At 44.1% G+C, this 10,872-nt stretch overlaps 1 protein-coding gene across 1 annotated transcript; it reads left to right on the forward strand.

The window, feature by feature from the left end:
* On the forward strand, window positions 1-10,300 carry LOC142564681 (collagen alpha-1(XII) chain-like). The gene is made up of 7 exons (XM_075675803.1): window positions 1-159; window positions 1,749-1,824; window positions 1,927-2,205; window positions 2,555-2,833; window positions 7,120-7,398; window positions 8,471-8,755; window positions 9,977-10,300. The coding sequence occupies exons 1-7, from the start codon at window positions 94-96 to the stop codon at window positions 10,222-10,224; spliced, it is 1,512 nt and encodes a 503-aa protein (XP_075531918.1). The 5' UTR covers window positions 1-93; the 3' UTR covers window positions 10,225-10,300.
* Window positions 10,301-10,872: the final 572 nt, after the last annotated feature.

A 10,872-nucleotide genomic window follows, 5' to 3' on the forward strand; every position in this document is an offset into this window, starting at 1 on the left:
CCGGCTGACGAACAGAATCTACAGCAGATAGAGAGAAAAAAAGGAGGACACCAGGGTCGTTGATTTCGTTTCAGTCGTGGCCTCGCTGCGAAGATGAACAGACCAGCGACGTTGTTTCTACTGCTGTGGGTTAACTTTGAAGCGCACTCCGGAACAGCGGTAAGGCATTTCATGGCGTAAACTGTTCGCGAATTAAGGAGGCATGGCTTACTACGACCCATAATGAGCGGGCGACGATGCGGAAGCTACATCAATAGTGCAGTCAAGGAATGCTCAATCCGCATGGTTCGCAGAGCCGTGGTTTTGGCCCCACGACGCTTTTCTGCGGAATAGCTACTTCGTGCGCCGCGATTACAACTTGCGCACGCAAGTCTGCAACAAATGACATTTGTCCATTGTTGTCCATTTAGCCTCCAATATGACAACTGCGATCTTTTTAGTAGCGAGTATATGTAATGAGCTTCGGCCGATGGCCGCAGGACCTTATCACTTTGCGGCTTCTTGGGAACTAGGATCGAAAATCCAATGTCTCATATAACTCATATAACGAATACATCATATTTTGCAAGCTTACAAGTTACGTGATGCGTACCTATTTCTTTCTTTGACATGTGACGCACTACGTTTTCGTCGCATATGCGAATAGCCAGACAAGTTGCTCTAGCCGCCGTAATGTTGCCTGCTGTGCATCAAACGATGTTGCTCTGGTACGTTCTTAATAGAGCGGGCCTGTGAATTCTGAAAGGTGTAAGAAGAAGAACGAGTGGGGCAATGACAAATGCAGACATTTCCTAGAGCTGTGCAAAAAGTAACACTCTATAGAGCCATGAAATACATGTTCTTTGTTGGTTATTTGGAAATGTGGCATCACTGATATTATGATGGGAAGGAAAATTTTATAATTGTTTTCTGAACACAAATTAACGCGAAGGTTTAGCAGCCAGAAATAAAAGGAAACCTGTGACGTTGTTGGATGCTTTCATGCATTTTGATTATTCTTAAGTTGCGTGTACTGTGTAACTAAAGTGCAAACAGTCCAGATAATTTCGGGTGGATCCTAAGACAATAAGTTACTGCGCAAAGCATTATCTTCATAGCTAGAACGTGCGTTTTTGCCACACTATGGAGCCAACTCCAATAACGCTTCAGAGTGTATCAGTAGACTAGCTTATCATAAAAGAAAGCTTTTAAGAAGTCGCTCATCCGTAACTCTTTTGTAATAAGCAAGGAAAATTGGTGCTAATGGTGTAATCGAACACTATTTAGGCACATAAAGAGAATCCTGGTTGCCGAATGAAACGTTTTCGGTGGTTCTCACAATGAATGTTCAGTAAAAAGGGGCCTATTTCAATATCTCTTGATTCTGAGGAGATCCCCGTACCGTGGTACATCTCTACGCAAGCGCAGAGAAAACTACAATATACTCGCCAGGCTTTCCTTTTCTACAACGCCAGCATGCATAGGTGTATTGGCCTTAGCGAACAAATTTTGACAATTCCTTTTCTAGCTTGCAGCAAACTGCAAATAACTTGAGTAAATTTCTTGAAATATAAAGAATTCTCAGCTTGGTCACAGGATTACTTTTTAACTTCTGAATTTCGAGCAACAATTTCTCCTGTAGCTATATGCGACTGTAGTGCTGCAGACATAGCATGGTGGTGACTGGAAACACAACACATTTTTTTGAATTTAGCCCAAGCGCCTCTGATTTTCTTTGATTTGATCCATATATTCGCCCTCTTTCACAGGCCTCAGTTGTAAATCTAACAAATGGCGCACGCTCAAGGATCTACAGGAGAGAAGTCTACGACAGCTCCAGCAACGGTAACGTTCCACGGCTTCAAACTATTTGATCTCAGTTCTCAATGGCTGGCCCTGTTTCGTTTCGTGTATGCGTGACGCATTGTCGCTTTTCCTGTTTCGCAGTGTTGCAGATATCTGGTCTTGAGGCAACGGTTCATGGTGGCAACCGAGCGACCGTGAAGTGGGAGAATGCGACGGGCCCCGTCACTGGCTACAACATGACGGTTTGCCTTGTGACTGATTCGTCCAGATGCGAGTCAAAGACCACTCAAAAGACAAGCCACAATCTTCATCGGCTCGCGTCCGGTAGAACCTACCAGGTCGACGTCCACGCCTACGTCGAAGTAGGGGGCGACACCACGAACGGCCGACGCGAAAGAATCTTCTTCACGACAACAAAACGTGAGCAAGGAAGTTTTTGCTGTGTCAGAAAGAGACCGGGACGTACTTGGTCTCTAGAATAGGACGTTCTGCTTTTAGAGAACGTACACGAAATCATAAAAACGGCATACATTTGGTAAGTACAGCGAAAATGCGTGATTGTACGAGATTACGTAGCCTAGAGCCTCTGCATGTCGCGATGCAAAATTATAAAATGAAACATGTTCCCTACATGGGCACATAAAAAGTCGGAGCCCTTCCCGCCCTAGGCACGTTTATGGCAGGTAACCGCAGTTACAACTTATCACTGCTTAAGATTGACTTTGTGGAGCTCTCTCTTATAGATGCTCGCTTTTTTCTTCTGTGACAGTCCCAACCGTGGAGCATCTGGAAGCTACGCCGCTTGGACCCACATCAGTTGAACTCAAATGGGCACCCAGCCAAGATGCCGCATCGCTCTATGACATCGACGCCTGTCCCTCAGACGGAGGGGCTTGCGTTCACGGTTACACACCCAATGTGACCCACATTCTCGAAGACCTGACTCCAGACACGAACTACGAGATAAAAGTCCGTAGCGCCACGGAAGAAGAAAAGGAGCTATCGTTCGGTCCTGTATCTACGGTCTCCGCTACTACAAATGGGCTTCGTAAGTTTGAAATAATTGGATGGTAACCTTGAGATAATAATTGTCAACGTGAAGAGATAGCTTCCCCGGTCGTACTTTTGAGATATGCTGCTGGGAACACCTATTAGTTAGTTGTGTATGTGAGAGTTCGGTGAAATATTTTCTTGCCGACAAACTGATTGCGGGCCTGTTGGTAATGAAGCAGGCTACTGGACACGATCAAAATAAAACGACGTTTGGGGTCCCTAAGGATCTCAAATTTCATTTTGATTTGTCTATTTTCGGTGACTTGCTTTCCTAATTATTGCTTATATATAGTGCTTAACGCTATGAAGCATGTTGATGGAGTGACCTTGAACTGGCTCCTGTATTGACCCATTCTTGAAGCCACATAAAAACACTTGCCTGGTGGGAGGGCGTAGTACGGCAGGGCAACAGGGCCCATAGCCAGAGGGAGGGTAAGGGGTTTCGGACGCTCCCTGAAACTACCGCAGCGGTGACATACGGTTCAACGCAACCTTCACACATAAATCGTTATAGACGGTGTCCAAAAAGTAAGGGTTCAGTGAGAAAAGAAGCAAAATCACGAGACAGGAAGCACAGCATGTCAGCTTTCACCTTCCTCCTGATAACAGCTCATATAGTCTTCCTCTAACACGGTAACACAGAATTGCGGCACATACGAAAACAGATCTCTACCCGTGGTTGAAAAGTTACATGGTTAGATCAGAACTCGAAATATTCTTATTTATTTTGCATTAACCCTTCCCATCAATTTATAATCCCATCCACATTGAATACAAACAGAGCCTTTGAAACGCTCATTCACCGTCTGTGGCCGGTACGACGTACCTAAAACACTTTCCACAAAAAATTTCGAGAGCTGATAGTCGAGCATACATTTATTGCCACGCAGGTAAGGATGTACAGCATCGTCTTATAGAATGTCCATGACACGACACACACAGTCAACGTTTAGCACGTGACCTTCATGTACCTTCATTTGCATCTGATGCGTCTTTTCTTATGTTGCCTGATTTTAGAGTAGTTACGTGACCGGACTTTGTGTTTACATGAGTGGACCTATGTGCACGGACTTTATGTTGCCGTGTTTCTGAGTTGACATTTAGTTTTAATGTGTGTAAGCTATTTTTTTCATATGTTGATGTGAAAAGGAGTAGCCGGCGCCAATAAAGCACGACGTCTCCTAAGTACTATATATAAAGAAAGAAAATTGCAACAGGTCTTGTATATCTCAAACATTAGCTGTTTCTGGAGTCGGAGAACTTATTGGTGTAACGCTACCATTGACGCATCACCGTGGTAAATGTTTGCGGCTAACGTAGAGCATATGCAGAATGTATGACCATGGAATATTTGATGAGCCATCTCCAGCGTAACCAGGAAAAAAACATGCTTCTCAACACATGAATTCAAATCGTTTTTTCTTTGTGTTTCGGAGTAAACGTGTCTAGAAGACGGACCAAGATCCCAACAAGACATGGCTTTAGACAAATTATTTTCTCATCGCCACCTATATACGCAGCAAAGAAAGTATATGGGTACTTTGCTGAGCTAAACTGCGATAGGCCAAAGCCTATCTATGAATGCCTCTATAGCTGTTCTCAGAACTGTTCGGCGAACGGATGCCGCCGTGGCCGCGCGCATGTGATGCAATCATAGCCATATGGCTTCAAGGTTTGTCGCCGATGCGCGCTCACCCCCACGCGCATGTCCGCGCTCTCCCACGCGCCCACACACACAGCGCTACTGGCATGGCGCCTCCTCTCCTAGCTCCCCTCGCCGGTGATCACCGCTATCCTGCGTCCACCAAGAATTGCGCGTGGACAACCATGAGCCACTAAAGGCTTACGCCTTAATAACACACGGACCTACACCACACGAATAGCGTAGCGCTTGTTCGTGTCTGCCCTTGCACCTCTGTATTTTCCTTCGTTCCTATGAACAGCACTGTTCACACAGGCACGCACGCAGAATCATGCGCACACAAGCAGGCACAAACACACAAACACTCACAGATATGCGAGAGGAGGGGGGCATCAAATATTTCACGCACGAATCGAATGCGGGTAGCAGGTACCTAATGTCGAATCGAATATCAAATAGTCGAACGCAGACACGCATATTCATAGCAGAAATATTTATTTTGCTATAGTTAAGTACCGTGCTTGTACTAATTAGAGACACAAACCAGCATGCTACCACCAACAATTAGCATGGGCGTTGCATGCAAGATTTCTAGTTGTCAGTAAAGTAACTGCACAGATAACCTCCCGTCATCTTTGGCGCCTGGTTTCGAATCAGCTTTTCAAGAGTGAGTAGCTACTGTATGACTATCTTTCCAAAAAGGCTACGTGTTTGCTACGATATCATGGAATCAACGGCATTGGAATGCATCATGTAACCGCACAAAAACAAGGGACAAAGAAGTAACAGACAAGAGAGGCGCCGTTGTGTGACGTTAATATGTTACTTTCTAGTTCAAACAATATGTTACTTTCTAGTTCAATGGGCCCTGCTCTTTTTTCCTTTCTATGTGTGAATACGCGCCTGTCTTGTGTGTTCCTTCTTTCTCCCTTGTTTTTGTGCGGTTACATGATGCATTCCAATATCCACCAGCAACTAGACCGCCTATCCCTGTTAAATCAACGGCAGAAAAATAAGCTGCCAAAGAACTTGCATCTGTAGAGACGTGTTAAATGTACCGTTCCAAGAAACAAACCACTGGTTGTAGCGGGAAAGGTGAATCTACGTGAGCAGACTGCAAAGAACACTAGATTACAGATTAGAAGCGAAATTAATGTTTTCATGTAAGCTACTACCACGTATTTTACGCCTAAGCGGTGAACGTTACATTCTAGCTGGTCGGGATTTCTCGTGGTGTGCATATCCGAAAAACGGCAGTTAGAAAAGGGGTTTGTCTTTGACTTGCTGCCTAACAAAATTATATTTTCACGTATATTAGAATCACTGTCCCATGCTATCATGTCTATAAGTTGTGTCTAAGTCGTACTTTACGAATTTTCTAGCGCATTTTGCTTTGAGAAATTCAATTACTTCAATAACGCACTTGCGCTAGGCGGAGGGCTTACAAGAATAAGGATGTATGCTGCGCCAACGGTGCCGCCACCTAGGGGCCACAGCCAGTCAGACAGACCTCAAACGGCGGTTGTAAAATGGCTTTGCCTTTCACCTTCCGCATAACATATTTATCTTTTCTCGTGTATTCGAATAACAAACCGAAGCTATCATGTCTGCAGCTTGTGTGCAAGTCGCAATTAGCACACTTCCTTCAGCATTTCACTTGTAAACATTAATTTAGTTCAATAAGGCACCTGCGCTAAGTGCATAGCCTAGAACAATGAGGATCTATGCTGCACTTCCGTGAACGTACGTGCGTCCATGACAATTGTGGTGGTGGTGGCGGTGGTGGTACTTGTGTGACGTCCACACCAGCTTCGCTGCGCGTCCACATTCAAAGGGTGGAATGGAGGCGGACGTTTTGTGGTTAGTTTCGACATTCGGAAGCACAGAATAGTTGAATTTCGAATACTAATACGAATATGAAGTGTGTAATATTCAATTCGTATTTGAAAGTTCGAATGTTCGGTCGCCCGTGAAATTCGCATATAAACAGACGCACGCACAAGAACACAGAACCAACCACACATACGCAAACGCACAGATACGTGCATGCAAACACAAGCAAAGGCGCGCACACACAAAAGCATATGCGCACAAACGTTTAACATGATTGCCTGATAGGTGAAGCACGCGAGCCCACATCCTGAAACAAGGCAAGCGACACATCACAGCCTGTTACCACTTCCAAATATGAGCTACTGCGGCACTTGCTGTTTCTGCCAAAATTGTCCCAAATGAGTCACTTCTGTCAAGGCCTCAGCATTGTCAATTTCGCTGACCATATGTGAGCTGCGCTCATCAACTCATTCCGCGTCGCGCATTTAATTTCGTGTCTAGAACGCATTACTAAATGTTTTATATTGCTTTCGTTATCACCTGTTCAGATATTAATGACCGAAGACTGCGCGTGCTCGGACGGAAAGTCTCTTTTTGAGATCAAGCCTTTCATTTATATTTCTGGGTATCGTAAGAAATGAACAGAACATGGATCTTTTATCAATTACAGATATAATTTGCTATATGTATATGGAATAAAATATACTATTAAATGTTTTCACACTTTCCCTACGAAAGAACTTGGATGATAAATGTTTATTTAGACAAACTATTACCCTCCTCTGCATATTTTTTTTTTCTTGCAGCTGCAGTTTCTGACGTCGTTGTCAGGGCGACTTGCGACAGTTTCATCATCACATCCTGGAACTATTCCGTCGAAGGCATCACTGGCTTTTTGCTGAACCTGTGTGCCGAAGGCCGGAGCTGTATAACACGGTCGGTCGACAAAGACGACCGGGAGCACACGTTTCGGGTGGACGCCGTACTTCGTTCATACACGCTGTCTATAGAGGCGTACCTGTGGAGAGGGAACGCCAAACGCTCAAGCCCTGTTGTCAATCAGTCTGTCACTTCATTTCCCGAAGGCAAGTGCCATAGTGTGACTGATACGCAAGTTTTCAAGTTGTACGTTTTATTTGGGGCAAAGAAATTTTAATTTGTCCCGTATTGCGACGCTCTTTGAAGGACAGGAATAGGAGAAGTAAACAGACCGTGACAATTTCTTCAGCCTCGGAAATGATGTTCGCAATAGCGCAGTATGAACAACATTATTAGGAACAGGCCTCGAGCGGAAAATAGAGCAAGGAGGCCTTACTATGGCGGAGAATAATAACGTGCGCTAACTCCCGTTTCGAACGTTGAAGTGAGTGCGAGTGAGTTCGAAAGCGCCGCTGCGAGAGATTTTGTTTGAATTAGGTGAAATAGCAGCGCATGGACTGCGCGATTGTCGTGTTATTCGAATTTTCAGTTATCACGTTGAGCATTCGAGGGCTTTATGTGTACAGAACTCAGGTGTGGCAATTGTAACAGGCTAGTGTGAGATCGATAGAACCTTTGGTGTGGCCCGTTGTATTTTCCTAATGTGGTTCAACTTAGGCTCCACGTTTCAGTGGGAAAATTTCGCATGCTTTCACTTCTTAATAACATCGTTTTACACAAGATAACCAATTATAAGGAACGGTGTTAATTATATCTGAATAGCTTATTTCCCTAAATTTTCATAATAATTAGGTGGAATCAGGTGGAATAGCAGCTGTTATTTCGAACAGTATTTCTAAGTGATGGGCCATGTATCAGCTAACCCAAGGTAACTCAATCTAGCGTTCCGCAAATAGCTACAGACGACCGATTCTTTAACAGTGCGGAATCTTTAACAGCAAGATTTTGCCGATCTATTAGTGATCGCTTTTACTGGTCGCCTTTAGAAGGCACTGTCCAGCCGGCCCGTCGACGCTCGGACGGCGCTGTTGCGGTCGACTGTACCTATACCATCTGGAACATTGTTCCACAGAAGCGTAGCTGGAACCAGATTTATTTACGCGCAACGATTTTCAACCCACATAAACGCGGTTCATGTTACAAATGACTACAGACTGTGACTGCGCAAGCTATCCTTGCCTGTGCGACACTAACAGAATGACGACGATCGCACCTCAGCTCCCAGGCTCGACAGACTCGAAGTCGAGGCAATCTCGCCCAGCCAAATCAGGGCCAGGTGGTCGAACGGCTTGGACATGGACGTCCGCTTACATATCTGCGTGGCTCACACGGCGGAAAGAAACTGCGTCAACTACGCAGCGCACGGCACGCAGCTGGGTTACACGGTCAGCGGTCTGTCGCCCAGTACGAAGTACAGCGTAGAGGCGACCGCGGTGGTCAGTCTTGGCGTGGACACGTGCCTCGGTCTTGGCTCAACGAGAGAAGTGACCACGCTTACAGAAGGTACGTGGCAATAGCTTCGGCATATATATCGAGAGCATATCCTAAGTTCTGGCGTTTTCTGAGTTAAATTTAACCAGGGTGTTTAGAGGAAAGTTTACGTCGGAGCTAACTCCAATTTCGCCATTGAGGTACATGTAAAATGCAGAAATGCTACCATCAAGCGACCCCTGATCCAGTTTCAATGAAATTTGGTCAATTGAAGGGCAGGACGGAGTCGTACCGTCTGTAAAAACAACTTTAATTAAAGAATTAGAATTTTTTTACAAGAGAAGTTCTTGAAATTAGATGATATGAAAAAAACAGACTGACGAGGTTTATAAATGGGCAAATGCAACAAAAACAAATATATCCATTATGTCATGTGCATTTGTTAGGATTTCTAAGGCACACATGCGTTATATACGGCTCTATAGCTTACATTGGAATTTCAGACAATGCTTACGAGGGCTTTGCAGAAGCCGTATTTACAAAAGAGTGGCCTACTTCATGACGGTGCATAATATATCGCTGTTTTCCACTTCACATGTGCTGAAAAGGTGGCCTATTCAGAATCTCAATATGTTTTCTTATCAAATGAAATACAAAGCTGAAAATTTTCTACTCAAATTCTATCCTTTTTTTGCTTTCCTGTAATATTCAGGATTTTTTCGCGAGAAGTATGTATACAAATCAGAATTAGTCTTCGTACGGTTGAAATAAATAACATATCAATAAAAATGAAAAGGAAGACTCAAAATCTAATGCATCCACACTCTAGCAAAAGATATACGCGAGAGGAGTATATCCTATGGCTTACCACACAGAGCGACATTCAGCCGCAGTAAGACTGTAGCAGAAACCTAAATGTAGAAATTACACAGCAAAAGGAACGACGTCGAGAACAATAATAACTGTTACTACAACAAAGCCTTATGGTGTTAAACAATGTATCGTGAACGTTTTCCATTTGTTTCTGCATGTACTTGACGCCGAGGAAGCCTGTTTTCTTGTACGCATTTAGATAACTCATTTCAGATATAGCACGCCATCAGGATCTTGCCCAGAACATCTGCAATATTTACCCTCCAATAAAACAATCAATATTTAACGAACTCAGGGTTCTGGCTTTTGCTTTCAAGTACAATTGCAGCTTGAAGAAAGGAATGAAAAATAAGGTGTTGAAATATAGACTGCAGATATATTTTTTTATCGCGTACTTTTCTCCTTTACTCTTCGTTACAGCTGTGTGTAGGTATGACGACGAGCTGAAGCAAACAATCGGGGAGATCTCCAACAACGTGAGGGCGCTGGTTCGACGGCGAAACCGGGTGGACGCGAATAGGAAAGACGATGCGATTGGCACCAAGTGCGAACTCATAGAGGCCAAGCTCAGGACCTTGCCAGAAAAGGACGTGAACGACTGCCTCGATGACATTGACAACCTCATAGAGACCTACAAGAGAAAAACAGCCGACCTGGTTTCACAATAGGCTTCATCGAATCTCTGCCACCGTTCTCTTTGTTTCTTCTTTCTATTATGCTTGTTATAAACATTGTCTTACCGAATTGTCTTGCCTCCATTACATTAAAACTGTACTGAAACAATACTCAAGTTCTGGCAACATGAAAAATCTAGTGACAAATATATGACTACAGAAAGGGAAGGACATAAATACAAGACGAGTACTTCCTCTCTTTACCAAGGAAAACTCTGCAATGGGCTATAGTTGGGTCCTGGTCGGTGCATCATAGCCTCAGTTGCTTTTGTGCCATCAAACCTATACTTAACTAGCTAGCTATAGTTGGAAAAACATTAACTAGAGCTTTTTTATCACGAATAACGAATGCACGCATATGAGGGACAACAAGAACAAACCGTCGATTTTTAAAACTAAAAATAAACGAGAATATAAATGTAAATTACTTCGCATGCGTAATCCATCGGGCCTGCCTGCTTGTAGTCTACTTCGCATGCATGCTAGCATGTAGTGCACCTCGCCTGCTCGGTTCCCTGTGTGCTTGCACTCGGTTCAGCCTCTTCATTCGTAATTCTTCACCGTTGTGCCGTTTCATTTTCTTGTTCTAGAGCATCAGGCGGACATCCCAACTGAAATTTTCGAGTTTCAACATTATTGCAA

This window comes from Dermacentor variabilis, chromosome 11 (assembly GCF_050947875.1).
Source record: "Dermacentor variabilis isolate Ectoservices chromosome 11, ASM5094787v1, whole genome shotgun sequence".
Classification (NCBI taxonomy): domain Eukaryota; kingdom Metazoa; phylum Arthropoda; class Arachnida; order Ixodida; family Ixodidae; genus Dermacentor; species Dermacentor variabilis.

Coding starts and splice junctions, on each gene's coding strand:
- LOC142564681 (XM_075675803.1), top strand. CDS start 94: ATGAACAGACCAGCGACGTTGTTTCTACTGCTGTGGGTTAACTTTGAA. Junction 160..1,748: donor AAGCGCACTCCGGAACAGCG/GTAAGGCATTTC, acceptor CCTCTTTCACAG/GCCTCAGTTGTAAATCTAAC. Junction 2,834..7,119: donor CGCTACTACAAATGGGCTTC/GTAAGTTTGAAA, acceptor TTTTTCTTGCAG/CTGCAGTTTCTGACGTCGTT.